Raw genomic sequence first — 17136 nt, forward strand, 5'->3', positions numbered from 1 at the left:
AGGTGTTACATGGGAATATCGGGAGACCCCATCACAACTCGCGCGGCCGCATTCTGCACCAGTTGAAGCCTCCGAGTGGTCCTCAAGGGCAGCCCCATGTAGAGAGCATTGCAGTAGTCTAAACGAGAGGTCACGAGTGCATGAGTGACTGTACGCAAGGCATCCCGGTCCAGATAGGGCCGCAACTGGCGCACCAGGCGAACCTGGGCAAAGGCCCCCCTAGTCACAGCTCCTATATGATCTTCCAGGGAGAGCTGTGAATCTAGGAGGACACCCAAGTTGCGGGCCCTATGTACGGGGGGTAATACCTCACCCCCCATGGTTAAAGATGGAATAACCTGAATTTCCCGAGATGCCGGCACGTACAACCACTCAGTCTTGTCGGGATTGAGCCGAAGCCTGTTCCTCCCCATCCAGACCCGGACCGCCTCCAGGCAATGGGACATCACATTGAGGGCATCACTGGGGTGGTTTGGGGTGGAGATGAAAAGCTGGGTATCATCAGCATACTGATGATACCCGACCCTGAAACCACGAATGATCTCACCCAGTGGCTTCATATAGATGTTGAACAGGAGAGGCGAGAGGACCGACCCCTGAGGAACTCCACAAACGAGAGGCCTCAAGGCCGACCTCTGCCCTCCTGCCAACACCGACTGCGAACGTCCCAGGAGGTAGGAGGAGAATCACTGCAAAACAGTGCCTCCCACTCCCAACCCCCTGAGACGCCGCAGTAGGATACCATGGTCGATGGTATCGAAAGCCGCTGAGAGGTCTAATAAGACTAGGACAGAGGAGCAACCCATGTCCCGAGCCCACCAGAGATCATTCACCAGTATTCTGGAAAATTCAGGATTCTCTTTGCCCAGAAATCAAGGAGACCTTGTTTTACCTGGGTGAAAGTGAGTAGGTGGATAACTTCATCCAAACGGCTGGAGGCCCATCAGAGACAAAATAAAAAATAAAAAACAGAGAATCCCATGGCAATTGCTTCAGCTTCACTTAATCGGATTACTCAATTAACTGAACTTCTGAATTTGCAGAAGGTTCACCCAGGGAGTCTAAAACCCAAAGCAAGCTGAGAAGATGCTAGCATTTTAGCCTCTCCGCTTTTCATTAACCTGGTGTAAATGTAAAAAAAGATGTTGAGACTCTTGAAAGAGTACAGAGAAGACCAACAATGATGATTGCGGGACAGGAGGCTAAAACATACGATAAATGGTTCCAGGAATTGGGTATGTCTAGTTTAATGCATGGCACAAAAAGGAGGCTTAGGGATTTTTTATTTAAACTGTTTAATGGGTGAGGGAGGGGGGGGAGGGATTTATTTATTTATTTTATTTTATTGAATTTATATACCGCCCTTTCCCGAAGGACTCAGGGCGGTTTACAGGGTACTTAAAACACTGATACAAAAACATTGATACAAAAATTAAAAAGAATTAAAAGAATTAAATTTAATCCCTGAAAAAAATATATAAAAACCCCAATTAAAAACTCTCAGCCTGGGCCGGAAAGCTCGAAGAGCCAGGTCTTCAGGTCCCGGCGAAATGAATGGATGTAAGTTCCAGCAGAAAGATGGGGGGATTTTGCTGGACCTTTCTCAGTCCAGGTTGGTAGATGGTCGCGGCGGTGGGGGGGTGTCTTGGGGCTCGGGATGGGGTGGGGACAGTGATCCCCACGGTGATTGGGAATGGCGGCAGATGGATGAACAGAGGGCCATATCGAAACTTGGGATTTTGCCCCCGCTATCTCCGAGCGGTGGCGCGCTCCGACCCTCTGGCTTCATCCTGCTTTTCCGGGGGTGGGGGAGGACAGGTACCTGAGCTCAGGCTGGTTTATTTGAATGCCAGGTCTGTGGTGAATAAAGCTCCCCTCATCCTGGATTTGATTGAGGAGGAAGGCGCAGACCTGGCATGCATTACTGAAACCTGGTTGGGCCCGGAGGGAGGGGTCCCTTTGATTGAGCTATGCCCACCAGGTTTCCGTGTGCTTCACCAGCCTCGGGCTCAGGGTAGGGGCGGGGGGGTGGCAGTTGTTATTAAGGAGGCCCTTTGTCCGCGGGAGACCACTGCCCCTCAAATAGGCGGATGTGAGTCCCTCCTCCTGAGGTGGGGTCCTGGGGGTCAGTTGGGTCTGTTGCTCACGTACCTTTCTCCCAGCTGCGTGGCAACGGCCCTGCCCGGGCTACTCGATGCTCTCTCGGGGTTGGCGGTTGAGTTTCCCAGGCTTATGGTTCTGGGAGATTTTAACCTGCCTTCCGTGGGCAGCGCGTCGGGGGTGGCCCGAGAGTTCATGGCTTCCATGATGGCCATGGACCTGACCCAGATTATTCAGGGTCCGACTCACGAGGGGGGAAACACGCCCGACCTTATTGTTATCTCTGGGCAGTGGCTTAATGGTCTGGGTAGGGTTACTCCAACATCTCAACCCCTTTCATGGACAGACCATTATCTCTTGCGGTTGGGCCTCCGTCATGCCACTCCCCGCTGCTGGGAGGCGGAACCGACCAGGTGATTCCGCCCCAGGCACCTGATGGACCCAGATAGGTTCCAGACGGCACTTGGATTGATTCCTTCCTCCCTTTCCCACAGCCCGGTCGAGACCTTAGTTGACGCCTGGCAACGGGCTGCTTCGGAGGCTCTCGACCGTGTTGTGCCTTTGCGGCCTCTGACCCGGCGCAGATCCCGGCTCGCTCCTTGGTTCTCCGTGGACCTGCGGGAGATGAAGCGCCGGAGAAGGGGCCTAGAGAGCATTTGGAGATCCAGTCGGTCCGAGTCTGACCGAAAACAGTTAAGATCCTTTTCTAGATCTTATCTTGTGGCAATGAAGGTGGCGAAGCGTGCTCACTTCACCACCCTCATTGCATCCACAGATAACCGCCCGGCCGCCCTGTTTAGGGTGACCCGCTCCCTTTTAAATCAGGGGACGGGAGAGGACCCCTTGCGGGGACGGGCCGAGGAGTTTAGTGAGTATCTGGTGGATAAAATCGCTCAGATTCGGGCTGGCTTGGACTCTGACTGGGCAGTGTCTGATGAGGGGGAAGCGATGGGTTTGGCCGATAATATTTGGGAAGAGTTTGATCCTGTGACTCCGAATGAAGTGGACAGGATCATGGGGAAATTAAGTGCCACCACGTGTTTGTTGGACCCGTGTCCCTCCTGGCTGGTTTATGCGGCTCGGGAGGTTACACGAGGCTGGCTCCTGGCAGTTATAAATGCTTCCTTGAGTGAGGGGTGCTTCCCTGCCGCCTTGAAAGAGGCGGTGGTAAGGCCCCTCCTCAAGAAACCTGCCTTGGATCCAGCTATTTTAAATAACTTTCGTCCTGTCTCCAACCTTCGCTTCCTTGCGAAGGTTGTTGAGAGCGTGGTGGCACGGCAGCTCCCTTTGGTCCTGGAGGAAACTGAGTATCTGGATCCATACCAATCGGGTTTCAGGCCCGGGTACAGCACGGAGACGGCATTGGTCGCGCTGGTGGATGATCTCTGGCGGGCCCAAGACAGGGGTTATTCCTCTGTCCTGGTCCTATTGGACCTCTCAGCGGCTTTTGATACCATCGACCATGGTATCTTGCTGCGACGTCTTGAGGGATTGGGAGTGGGAGGCACCATTTTACGGTGGTTCTCCTCCTACCTCTCGGGCCGTTCGCAGACGGTGTTGGCAGGAGGGCAGAGGTCAACCCCTAGGCCCCTTAGTTGTGGGGTGCCTCAGGGGTCGGTACTCTCGCCCCTCCTGTTCAACATCTATATGAAGCCACTGGGTGAGATCATCCGTGGTTTCGGGGTGAGGTACCATCAATATGCTGATGATACCCAGCTTTTCATCTCCACCCCAAACCAACCCAGCGATGCCCTCGATGTGATGTCCTGTTGCCTGGAAGCTGTACGGATTTGGATGGGGAAGAACAGGCTCCAGCTCAACCCGGCCAAGACTGAGTGGCTTTACGTACCGGCATCTCGACCTGTCCAAGAGGTTCCATCTTTGGTTATGGGAGGAGAGGTGTTACCTCCCATTGATAGGGCACGGAATTTAGGCGTCCTCCTGGACTCACGACTCAGTTTTGAAGATCATATTGGAGTCGTGGCCAGGGGGGCATTTGCCCAGGTTCGCCTGGTGCGCCAGTTGCGCCCCTATCTGGACCGAGATGCCCTACGTACGGTCACTCATGCACTCGTTACCTCCCGGATAGATTACTGCAATGCTCTCTACGTGGGGCTGCCCTTGAAGACCACCCGGAGGCTCCAGCTGGTGCAGAATGCGGCCGCGCGGGTAGTGATGGGAGCACCCCGATACTCCCATATTAAACCCCTCCTGCATGAGCTGCATTGGTTACCGGTTGTCTTCCGGGTGAGATTTAAGGTGCTGGTATTTACCTTTAAAGCCCTACATGGCTTAGGCCCGGGATATTTGCAGGACCGTCTGCTGCCGGGAACAACCTCCCATCGCCCGGTGCGCTCACGCAGAGAGGGCCTCCTCAGGGTGCCGTCGGCTAGACAATGTCGGCTGGTGACCCCCAGAGGTAGGGCCTTCTCTGTGGGGGCACCTGCCCTGTGGAACCAACTCCCCCTTGAGCTCCGGATGGCCCCGGATCTCCGGTCCTTTCGCCGCGGCCTTAAAACTTTCCTTTTTCATCAGGCTGACCTGGACTGACGACAGGGTTTTTTAAAATGTTTTTTTAAATTTTTAATTGTTTAGTTTAACTTATTTATTGGGGCTGTTTATTTAATTTCTTTTAACTTTTGTATTGTTGTTTTTATTGTTGTTAGCCGCCCTGAGTCCTTCGGGAGAAAGGGCGGCATATAAGTCCCAAAAATAAATAAATAACAAATAAATAAGACGAGGGGGGACATGATAGCAGTGGTCCAGTATCTCAGGGGCTGCCCCAAAGAAGAGGGAGTCAAGCTGGTCTCCAAAGCACCTAAAGGCAGGAGAAGAAGCAATGGATGGAAACCCATCAAGGAGAGAAGCAACCTAGAACTAAGGAGAAACTTTCCAACAGTGAGGACAATTAAGCAGTGGAACTACTTGCCTCCAGAAGCTGTGAATGCTCCAACACTGGAAGTTTTTAAGAAGAGACTGGACAGCCATTTGTCTGAAATGGTACAGGGTTTCCTGCCTGAGCAGGGGGTTGGACTAGATGACCTCCAAGGTCCAACTTTGTTAATTGTGTTCTGTTTCATTCCATTTCTTCCAACTCTCTTACACCAGTAACTTTCTGGAGATACGGGTTAATTAACATTATTCCCTATAACGCAGTTATTTAAATTTATACATTTTCCCCACAGTAGTTAGTTGGGTTCCTTTTAGCCCTCCAAGGTAACTCTGCCATTCTGCCATTCTTAGGACTTCTGCCCATCTCTGCTCAACCTACCTCGCAGGGTGCTTGTTTACGGAGTGGGGAGGGAGAGGAGAAGCCCGGATTAAGAAGCCCACCATTTGGATGCGTCCTGGGGCGAAGGCGATGTCAGTAAGGAAAACCCAATAGATCCAGGGGAAAATCCGTTAAGGAAAGAGAGATCGCTTCCGATCCAAAAGTCAGGAAAAGCGCACCCAAGGGCTCGAAACCACGCGGGGAAGTCCCACCGGGAAAGCGGCTAAGGCGAGGTTTGCTGAGCTTCCGACGGTCCCAAGAAGCTCCGGAGCTGGGGGCTCGACTCGATGTCCTCCAAGGGTCCCATTCGGCTTCACCCTTCAGCCTCCCACACGCGCGATCTCCCCCCAAGGCCGGTGTAGAGGTTGCGGGAGTGTGTATGTGTGGGTGGGTGGGTGGGTGGCAGCCCCCGCCGATCCCAGGCGGAGACAACACCTCTGGCCTTTAGCGCCCTCCTTCGAGGTGGACCCAGCAGGGGGGCTCGACTCGATGTCCTCCGAGGGTCCCATTCGGCTTCACCCTTCGGCCTCCCACACGCGCGATCCTCCCAAGGCCGGTGTAGGGGTTGCGGGAGTGTGTATGTGGGGGGATTGTGGGTGGGTGGCTGGGGGGGGCAGCCCCAGCCGATCCCACGCGGAGACAAATCCTCTGGCCTTTAGCGCCCTCCTTCGAGGTGGACCCAGCAGGGGGGCTCGACTCGATGTCCTCCGAGGGTCCCATTCGGCTTCCGCCTCCCACACGCGCGATCCCCACCCCCCAAGGCCGGTGTAGGGGTCGCGGGAGTGTGTATGTGGGTGGTTGGGGGGCTCCACCTTCGAGGTGGACCCAGCAGGGGGGCTCGACTCGATGTCCTCCGAGGGTCCCATTCGGCTTCCGCCTCCCACACGCGCGATCCCCACCCCCCAAGGCCGGTGTAGGGGTCGCGGGAGTGTGTATGTGGGTGGTTGGGGGGCTCCACCTTCGAGGTGGACCCAGCAGGGGGGCTCGACTCGATGTCCTCCGAGGGTCCCATTCGGCTTCCGCCTCCCACACGCGCGATCCCCACCCCCCAAGGCCGGTGTAGGGGTCGCGGGGGTGTCAGGGGGCAGCCCCCGCCGATCCCAGGCGCGAAGACGATCCTCCAGGGTGTAACCGCCCTCCTTCGAGGTGGAGTCAGGAGGGCGTCCACAATATAAGGTCCCGGACGGGACAGGGGCGAGACAGGACCGGCGACCGGCGACTGGAAGGTAAACCGCCGGGAGGGGAGGGGAAGGCAGCGGGGCCGGCCGGGCGTTACGCCAGGCTGGCTCTCGGAGAGGTGGAGGAGGAGGAGGAGGAGAAAGAGGCTCCCTCCGGGCTGGCTCCACCTCGGGCATCGGCTGGTCCCGACGCCTTTCTTTCGTTAGATATTAAAAAAACAAAACTCGTCAAAAGACCCTAAAGAAGCAGGAAGGTATAAATTCAGAGGAAAGAAAAGAGGGGGCGGCGGGGAGGGGGGGGGAAGTGGAGAAAGAATAATAGCCGAAAGCGCAGGAAGAAAGAAAAAAAGCAAAAGAAACGAGTCTCGCTTTGCTTCTACCAGAGATCTTAAATTTAAACTAGCCTTTTCTTCTAGGGTTGCAACCTTGCTTTGATTTGTTCCCTGAACTGATATGTATGATATGATATATGATATGATATGATGTGATATGATATATGATATAGATAGGGGGAGAGAGAGAAAGAGAGGTGTCTGCATGTCTGTGTGTGTATATAATCTGTAATGTGTGTGTTTATGTATATGTATATGTGTGTGTGTGTGTGTGTGTGTGTGTGTATGTATGTATACTGCTCAAAAAAATAAAGGGAACAGAAAATAAGACATCCTACTATTAAATACAGTACATTTTGTTGTTTAAGTGTTCCCTTTATATATATGTATATGTATAGGTATAGGTATAGGTATAGGTATTGTTGTTGTTGTTGTTGTTAGTTGCGAAGTCGTGTCCGACCCATCGCGACCCTATGGACAATGTTCCTCCAGGCTTTCCTGTCCTCTGCCATCTTCTGGAGTCCATTTAAGCTCACGCCTACTGCTTCAGTGACTCCATCCAGCCACCTCATTCTCTGTCGTCCCCTTCTTCTATTGCCCTCAATCTTTCCCAGCATTAGGCTCTTCTCCAGTGAGTCCTTCCTCCTCATTAGGTGGCCAAAGTATTTGAGTTTTAGCTTCAGGATCTGGCCTTCTATAGGTATAGGTATAGGTATAGGTATAGGTATAGGTATATGTATATGTATATGTATATGTATATGTATATGTATATGTATATGTATATGTATATGTATATGTATATGTATATGTATATGTATATGTATATGTATATGTATATGTATATGTATATGTATATAATCCTGAGTGCCGTGTAGCAGAGGGAGCGCCTGTTACGCGTCCCAGCTTCTGCCAACCTAGCAGTTCGAAAGCACGTAAAAAATGCAAGTAGAAAAATAGGGACCACTCCGGTGGGAAGGTAACAGCGTTCCGTGCGCCTTTGGCGTCTACTCATGCCGGCCACATGACCACGGAGACGTCCCCGGACAAGTGCTGGCTCTTCGGCTTTGAAACAGAGATAAACACCAGCCCCTAGAGTCGGAAACGACTAGCAGGCATGTGCGGGGGAACCTTTACCTTTACCTATGTGTATATATATGTGTGTGTGTGTGTGTATATGTATATATAAAATTCTAAAATATATATAATATATGTAATATAATATGATATATAATCTGTAATACATAATATTATATAATACATAATATCTATATCTCTGTAGCTAGACATACAGACATACACAATCAGAATCCCATTTCTTGCACAGCGCGTGCAAAATGTCCTAAACTTGGGCTTGCCAAGCAGCATTAAAAATAATAATAATAATCTTTCATCAATAATACGGCTATGCTTAAAGTGATCAATAATAAATAGGGTTTCCTGCCTGAGCAGGGGGTTGGACTAGAAGACCTCCAAGGTCCCTTCCGACTCTGTTATTATTATTTTTTCCTATAGATGACTCTTGGGCATCTCAGCCAGCGTTAACCCCTTCGGCATCCCCTCTTCTATGTCATCCGCATCACCCTCCTTGTCTTGGCCTTGACGCCTCCCCCCAAGCACTCCTGAGGTTGGCAGCCAGCTGTTTAGATTTGCAACCCGCTAGAAGTTTGAAGCGATGAGGGTTGTTGCAGGGGAGAAGAAATCCGAAGGCAGCAGCCCCCCCCCCCGCCCCTTTTCTGATTTTAAAAGTTTAGCCAGATGCAGCTCAGCTCTTGAGAGGCATGGGGTGGCTAGGCTGATGGAGGGTTGAAATGGAGATGAGATAGGGGGAGAAGGCAGGGTGCACACCTGGAGGATGTGGGTGTCAAGATGACTAGGACCTTTACGAACCGGGAATCCGACTTTTTTTTTTACTTGCAACTTGATTTCAGCTCTGTTTCTTAAGCTAGGCTTTGTTGCGTGCCTTTATATGGTGTGTTGTTGTTTTTTTAAAAATCTTATTGGCAACTGCCCAGAGTCACTTAGGTGAGATGAGCAGAGTAGAAATATACCTAAATAAATTCAGTCAATAAAAAGTAAATATGAGGGGCCCCATTTTCGAATCCAATAGTTTCCCCAAGGAGAAAAAAAAAGCTTTGTGGGATTCTTGGTGCTCTTTGAGTTTGGTTGGTTTCCTTGCAGATGTTTCACGACGCATCTAGGCAACATCATCAGGGCTAGAAGGGAGTGGGGTTAATGTTTGGATGTTAACTGATGCCGCTACAGGGCATTGCATGCCAAAACAACCAGATGCAGAGGGAGTTTTCCCCCCTGCGGCCATCACTCTGCTGAACACCTAACTCCCACAGCACTGTCTTAGGCCTAAGGATATTTCTCCATGTAGTGTGGCTGTAGTATTATTATTATTATTATCATTATCTTTTTCATCTTCTCTACTGCCCCCTCTTATTGGTATCATATTATGATTATTATTTCTCTGTTGGTTTGCATGTACATTGAGACCTTTTGCTCAAGAGACAAATTCCTTGTGTGTCTAAGCACACTTGGCCAAATGAAGTCTTCTCTTCTCTTCTCTTCTCTTCTCTTCTCTTCTCTCCTCTCCTCTCCTCTCCTCTCCTCTCCTCTCCTCTCCTCTCCTCTCCTCTCCTCTCCTCTCCTCTTCTCCTCCTTACCCTATCCTATCCTATCCTACCCTACCCTACTGTATTCTATTCTATTCTATTCTATTCTATTCTATTCTATTCTATTCTATTCTATTCTATTCTATTCTATTCTATTCTATTCTATTCTATTCTATTCTATTCTATTCTATTCTATTCTATTCTATTCTATTCTATTCTATTATCTGTCTATTCTATTATCTGTCTATTCTATTCTATTCTTCTATTTTATTCTATTCTATTCTATTCTTCTATTCTATTCTATTCTATTCTATTCTACAATCTGTCTATTCTATTCTATTCTATTCTATTCTATTCTATTCTATTCTATTCTATTCTATTCTATTCTATTCTATTCTATTCTATTCTATTCTACAATTTGTCTATTCTATTCTATTCTGTTCTACAATCTGTCTATTCTATTCTATTCTATTCTGTTCTACAATCTGTCTATTCTATTCTATTCTATTCCATTCCATTCCATTCCATTCCCTTCCCTTCCCTTCCCTTCCCTTCCATTCCATTCCATTCCATTCCATTCCATTCCATTCCATTCCATTCCATTCCATTCCATTCCATTCCATTCTATTCTATTCTATTCTATTCTATTCTATTCTATTCTATTCTATTCTATTCTATTCTATTCTATTCTTTCACACCAGGAGCCCTGGTGATGCAATGGTTAAAATGCAGTATTGCAGGCTAATTCTGCTGACTGGAGGGCAGCCAGAGGTTTAGACTGGATCTGGCATTTTTGTCCACTGATTGAGTTCTTTCCAAGGACCTGGGATAGGCAAATGTTGCTGTTCAGTGATGCTAAAGGTATCACAGGCTGTTGGGCAGGTGGAAAACCGCCAGCTGTTTCTTGAGGACTCTGAGAGCTGTGGATAGCAGAAGATTTTTCTGGAATATCTTCTAAGCTGAGACCCTCAGCAAATGTTAAAAGACCCTTTCCCCCCCACCAAATGCAGCAGGATTTTAGGAAGCCTCGAAGGGGCATTTCCCATAATAACCAGTTTCGAAACTGGCTGAATTCAGGTGCTCCCTTACCACCACCCTGGCTGTTTGTCCTCCTGTTCCCCTTAAAATTCTGAATTAATTGCATCTCATTCTTTTCACGCTTTATTTCTTTAAGCAGTTCCAAGTCAAGCTGCCTTTTGCAATTGACTGATGGGGATTTTTGTCAATGCCAGCGGGATTCAAGTGATGCTCCAGATGCTGTGGGTTTGCACCCAGGGCATCCGTTATTTAGTTAGTTAGTTGATTCATTGATTGATTGATTAAAGTAATACAGCCAGCCACCTCAATTTATATGTACAGGTAGTCCTCGGCTTACAACCATTCATTTAGTGACCATTCAAAGTTACGACGGCACTAAAAAAAAGGGGACTTGTGACTGTTTCTCACTCTTACGACAATTACAGCATTCCCCCCATGGATCAAAATTCGGACGCTTGGCAACTGACTCGTATTTACGACGGTTGTAGCGTCCCCGGGGTCAAGTGATCCCCCTGTTGCGACCTTCTGACGAGGAAAGTCAAGGGGGGGGGGAAGCCAGAGTCACTTAACAACCACGTTGCTAATTGAACGCCTGCAGTGATCCACTTAACAACAGTGGCAGGAAAGGTTGTAAAATGGGGCATTAAAATGTGACTGTCAGTTGAGGGCCATCTGTGCGCATGTGAGCCCAGGAGGAGGAGTGTGAGAGAGCAAATCTCCGCTCCACATTAATAAATCCCACCCCCCAAAAAGGGAAACTGAATTTAGTTGCAACCATAATCATTGTCTGAGGTAAGATGACGGGGCGTTTTTATGCGTGTGGGTTGTGAAGAAACTTTCTGCCGGCTTTTGCCCGTAAGCGCAGTTTGAAATTTTTTTTTCAGGTAGAAGGAAGCATTCTTGCAAATCTTTTCCTGCTTTGACAAAAAAAGGACTTGAGGTAATAATGCGTTGCTTTTGTCTTCCTTTCCCGCTCTAGAATTGCAAAAAAGGAAAGAAAAAAAAAGGAAATTTGCATCGTGCGTAGAGTTTGCACAAACCTTGAGTTTCTGGAAAATGAATCGGGCTGGCGGCCTTTTCAAGAAAAAGCAAAACCCATGCCAGGTAAGAAATTTAATTTATTTAATTTAAATTAGACTTATATACCGCCCTTCTCCCGTAGGACTCAGGGCGGTTCACAAGGTTTTTTAAAAACAATACAACAAATTACAAAAATTAAAAACAATTAAAATGATTACACTAACCTTGAACTAAAAACCCAATTACAATTAAAATACAGTTAAAAACCCAATTAATACTCTCAGTCCAGGCCGGAAAGCTCAAAGAGCCAGGTCTTCAGGTCCCGGCGGAATGAACGGAGGTCGGGGGCAGTCCTAAGCTCTACGGGCAGCTGGTTCCAAAGGGCCGGTGCACCCACAGAGAAGGCCCTATCCCTGGGTGTCATCCGCTGGCAATCTCTTACCGGCGGCACCCTGAGAAGACCCTCCCTGTGGGAGCGCACAGGACGAAGGGAGCTTGATGCCGGCAGCAGGTATTCCCTCAGATATCCCGGACCCTCGCCATTTAGGGCTTTATAGGTCATCACCAGCACCAGAAATGTTAAGAAAGCGTTTCCAAGGCGGACTGAACAAACGGCCGCGTTGATTTACTCTAACGTTAAGTCCTGGGGTACCAAATTGAGCAGGCAGATCTTGAAATCCAGGGTGTGACAGCAACGCACAGGGTTGTGTTGAACAGGAGAAAATAGAGTTCTGGGTTGAGCTGTGAGGTCCTGGGTGCTTTCTGAGCTTGGTTGGGGTTTTTCGTTTTTTGTTTTTTAATTTTTTAAAAATTGATTTTCTAATTTTACATCCAAGTATTTAAGAAGCAACATGGCAGCTGGGTTAACCGATAAGTCAATAGCTCACAAGTATTTTTAATACCAATCTCAAAGCACCACATTAAATGTTTCCTCTCTTTTCTCCTTAGCATTCACTGTCTCATACTCAAACCTATACAATTCTTTATATCAGTTGAATAAAAGTAACGTTCTTACAGTTATCAATCGTTTTTAGCTTACACCTATCCTACTTATTTTAACATCCGATCTTTATAGACAGTCCATGTCCTAATTAGTTTTCCCAATTTTTAATTTCCCGTTAGTATTTGAATTTAACATTCATCGATTATAATTTCCAGATTTTGAGTTACCAAAATTCCCATTATCCAATTCATCACAAAGTCTAATATTCAGGTTTCACATCTTATCTGGTTGGTTTTTTTTTTTTGCTGACATTTCGTTACCTGACTAGATACTGAATGCAAATAGCAAACTATATCTCAAACAAGGAATTGTTAACTCAGAAAAACAATTAAAGAGTAAACAATAGCCCAATCAAGGGACCTCCAGGGACTCTCCCACAAACATCGGTAGGTCAAGTCACTTCAACAAAGAGGATCAGGGGACTGGAGGCTAAAACATATAAGGAACAGTTGCTGGAATTGGGCATGTCCAGTTTAATGAAGAGAAGGACCAGGGGGGACATGATAGCAATGTCCCAGTATTTGAGGGGCTGCCCCAAAGAAGAGGGAGTCAAGCTATTCTCCAAAGCCCCTGAAGGCAGGACAAGAAGCAACGGATGGAAACTAATCAAGGAGAGAAGCAACCTAGAACTAAGGAGAAACTTCCTGACAGTTAGAACAATTAACCAGTGGAACAACCTGCCTCCAGAAGCAGTGAATGCTCCAACACTGGAGGTTTTTAAGAAGAGACTGGACAGCCGTTTGTACGAAATGGTATAGGGTTTCCTGCCTGAGCAGGGGGTTCGGCTAGATGACCTTCAATGTCCCTTCCAACTTTTTTATTTTTATTTTTTTTTTATTATTATTATTATTATTATTATTATTATTATTATTATTATTATTATTATTATTATTATTATTATTATTATTATTATTATTATTATTTGAACCTCACTCCCTTCTAACACTGATGAGATTACTTAGTTGGGTCATGAGACGTCTGCAAGAAAGCCACCAAGCTCAGAGAGCACCAAGGACCCCCAGAGTCCTCCTCCTCCTCCTCCTCCTCCTCCTCCTCCTCCTCCTCCTCCTCCTCCTCCTCCTGCTTCTCAAACCCCACCCCCTTCTAGCATTGATGACGTTACTTAGTTAGGTAAGGAAAGATCTGCAAGAAAACAAGCTCAGAGACCACCAAGGACCCCATAGTCTTCATCGTCCTCCTCCTCCTCCTCTCTGCAAACCCCACTCCCTTCTAGCACTGATGATGTTTCCCAGTTGAGTCATGAAATGTCTGCAAGAAAACAACCAAGCTCAGAGAGCACCAAGGACCCTACAGTCCTCCTGCTCCTCCTCCTCCTCCTCCTCCTGCTCCTCTTCCTCCTCCTCTCCCTTCTAATACCGATATTACCTAGTTGGGTAATGGAATTTCTGCAAGGAAACAACAAAGCTCAGAGAAACCCAGATAAGAAAGAGAAACCCAGATAAGCAGGGATTAACACCAGACAAACACTCAAGTAGAAAACAATATCCTAATCAAGGAACTACCAAGAGAGAGAGGAAATCACACTCCCACCAACACTGCCAGGGTAAGCAACTGCATATCAAAAAGCAGCAGACTTCATACTCCTTCATACTTATGACTTTAATCTAATGTCTGCCAGAAAGCAACCAAGCTTAAGGAGCACCATGGACCCCACACAGGATTATCAGTTTCTATGCTTGGGGCTCCCTAAAAGCACTCAGCGTTCCACATTGCTGTTCTCTACCCGTCACTGAGTCAACAAAAAATTAATTGGGTGTAAAATGTCTGAATGGCTGGCCCGTGCTTTTGTTTGCGAGTCTTTGGAAACAGAGTCTCGGTCAGCTTTTATCCACCTTGAGGCTGCCCTAAGAATCCAAGAGAAGCTGCACTTTCAAACTCTGGAGAACTAATGACTGCCTCTCTTACTAGCAGGAGATGTCCCAAAGGTGCTTTTTCTCAGGAGGCAACTGGACTTTCTTGTTTTTCTTTGAAGACCTTTCGCTTCTCATCCCAGAAGCTTCTTCGGGTTCTGACTGGATGGTGGGGAATGGAAGGATTTATAGTCCTTGCAGACAGCTGGTCATTTGCCTTCTCTTAGAGAGTCCTTGAGGCCACCTGGAGGTTTACCTGTGTCCTCAGGGTCACCTGAGTGGTGCAAAGGGGTGTGGAGCCTTCTTGGAACTGCTGAAAGGACTATTGTAGAAGGACGACACAGATAAACCTCCAAACCTCCAGGTGGCCTCAACGACTCTAAAAGGATGCAAATGACCAGCTGTCTGCAAGGAGTATAAATCCTTCCATTCCCCACCATCCAATCAGAACTTGAAGAAGCTTCTGGGATGAGAAGGGAAACGTCTTCAAGGAAAAACAAGGAAGTCCAGTTGCCTCCTGAAAAAGCATCTTCGGGATAAGTATGACCTGGATGACTGAGAATTTCCAGAGACGTTTAGCAGGAGATGGGACTGTGAGCCACACATTTAAAAGAAATATTATGATTCCATGCAAGTGGGGAAGAGCTTTTAGTAAAAAAAAATGGGGTGTCTAAACAGATGTTGGGGTCTCCATTCAGATGGACCTTTAAGCTGGTTGTCCTAGGAATCTTTGTTCTCAGCCCAATGAGCTGAGGCACCCCAGTTACAATGCTTTATCCCCATCGGAAGGATGTGGAAGCCCACCCATCTAAAAGTTAAAAAAAAGGAAGATAAAGGCAGGACAAGTGAGAACCAGGGTTTATTTGAGTTGGTTTAAATTATTTTACTTTATTATTTTAATTTTATTTTGCCGCCCATCTCACCTAGAGTCTTCAGATCTGAAGCTCTAAAAACTCTTCAGTCACACCTGCCCTGGTCAGGTTCAAAATTGACTACTGCAATATACTCTACATGGGGCTGACCTTGAAGGGTATCCAGATGCTGTCTTGTCTCAGTTTCATCCACCTGTCCCACCTGGGCAAGCTGGGAGGGCCTGTTGATTCAAGAACTTTGACTAGGGGGATTCTGGGAGTTGAAGTCCACAGATTTTAAAGTTGCCAGAATTGAAAAGCGTGCTTTACGTAGGTAGCCCTTGACTTACAGCTATTCGTTTAGTTCGACGGCACTGGAAAAAGTGACTTACGACCGTTTTTTTCATACTTAACAACCTTCGCAGCGTCCCCCGTGGTCACGTGGTTAAAATTCGGGCGCTCGGCAACTGACTCGTACTTACGACGGTTGCCGCGTTCCGGGATCAGGTGATCCCCTTTTGCCACCTTCCGGCAAGCAAAGTCCACGGGGAAGCCGGATTCACTTAACAACCGTGTTACTCACTTAGCAACTGCTGTGATTCACTTAACAAGTGAAAGCCAACAAGGTCGTAAAATGGGGGGGGCAAAAGCCGCTTGACAACTGTCTTGCTTAGCGATGGGAAACTTGGGGCTGCACTGTGGTCGTAAGTCGAGGACTGCCTGTATCTGGGAATCTCTGCTAACTTTCCTTCCTTCCTCCCCCTCCCCTCCCCTCCCCCGCATCAATAGTGGGTGATTTGGAGTGTCTTGCTCTGGAGTGCTCTGACCCATGCTTCCCAGCACACCTTCGAATGGAAAGACCCCAACAGCCATAAGAAGCTGCTGTGCCAGAAGTGCCGCCCTGGGATGAGCATGGCTAAGCCTTGCACGGAGGACAGGCCCACCGTGTGCCAGCCGTGTGCCAACGAGCACTACACCGAGTATTGGAACTACCTGGACAGGTGCTTGTACTGCAGCATCCGCTGTAACAGCCTGGAGGTGGAGGTGGTGCCGTGCAACAAGACCCACAACAGGGTGTGCAAGTGCAAGCCGGGCTACCATGCCGAGTCGCTCTTTTGCATCAAGCACTCAAAGTGCCCGTTGGGAAGTGGAGTGCTGAAGCCTGGTAGGTACCAGGGCAGGGAGTCAGCAACCCTGCTCCACGGGGGTGGGGGTGGGGGGTGGGGAAGCGGGGGCATGAACTGGGATTGAGCAGGAACAGGCTGACATCTCTTGGTGGGAAGGCTGAAGAGGCATCTCTTCTCACTGGTGTTCCTCACTCTCAGCAACTTTAAGATGAGTCATTTCTCTCTCTCTCTCTCTCTCTCTCTCTCTCTCTCTCTCTTTCTTTCTTTCTTCCTTCCTCCCTCTCTCCCTCCCACCCGCTCTTTCTTTCTTTCTTCATTCATTTCTTCCTTTCCTTCATCCTCCCTCCCTCTCTTTCTTTTTCTTTCTTTCTTTCTTTCTTTCTTTCTTTCTTTCTTTCTTTCTTTCTTTCTTTCTTTCTTTCTTTCTTTCTTTCTTTCTTTCTTCCTTCCTTCCTCCCTCTTTCTTTCTTCCTTCCTTGCTCCCTCTCTCCCTCCCACCCGCTCTTTCTTTCTTTCTTCATTCATTTCTTCCTTTCTTTCATCCTCCCTCTCTTTCTCTTTCTCTTTCTCTTTCTTTCTTTCTTTCTTTCTTTCTTTCTTTCTTTCTTTCTTTCTTTCTTTCTTTCTTTCTTCTTTCTTTCTTTCTTTCTTTCTTTCTTTCTTTCTTTCTTTCTTTCTTTCTTTCTTTCTTTCTTTCTTTCTTTCTTTCTTTCTTTCTTTCTTTCTT

General features: G+C 47.8%; 1 protein-coding gene across 1 annotated transcript; it reads left to right on the forward strand.

Moving 5' to 3' along the window:
• The first annotated feature begins 11466 nt into the window (after positions 1-11466).
• On the forward strand, positions 11467-17130 carry LOC308665701 (tumor necrosis factor receptor superfamily member 6B-like). Its single transcript, XM_081323853.1, has 2 exons — positions 11467-11641; positions 16072-17130. Exons 1-2 carry the CDS (start codon positions 11594-11596, stop codon positions 16531-16533), a joined length of 510 nt encoding a protein of 169 aa, XP_081179979.1. The 5' UTR covers positions 11467-11593; the 3' UTR covers positions 16534-17130.
• The last annotated feature ends 6 nt before the right edge of the window (positions 17131-17136 follow it).

This window comes from Vipera berus (assembly GCF_964194415.1).
Source record: "Vipera berus genome assembly, chromosome: 3".
Taxonomy (NCBI): Eukaryota; Metazoa; Chordata; class Lepidosauria; order Squamata; family Viperidae; genus Vipera; species Vipera berus.

Coding starts and splice junctions, on each gene's coding strand:
- LOC308665701 (XM_081323853.1), top strand. CDS start 11,594: ATGAATCGGGCTGGCGGCCTTTTCAAGAAAAAGCAAAACCCATGCCAG. Junction 11,642..16,071: donor AAAAGCAAAACCCATGCCAG/GTAAGAAATTTA, acceptor CCGCATCAATAG/TGGGTGATTTGGAGTGTCTT.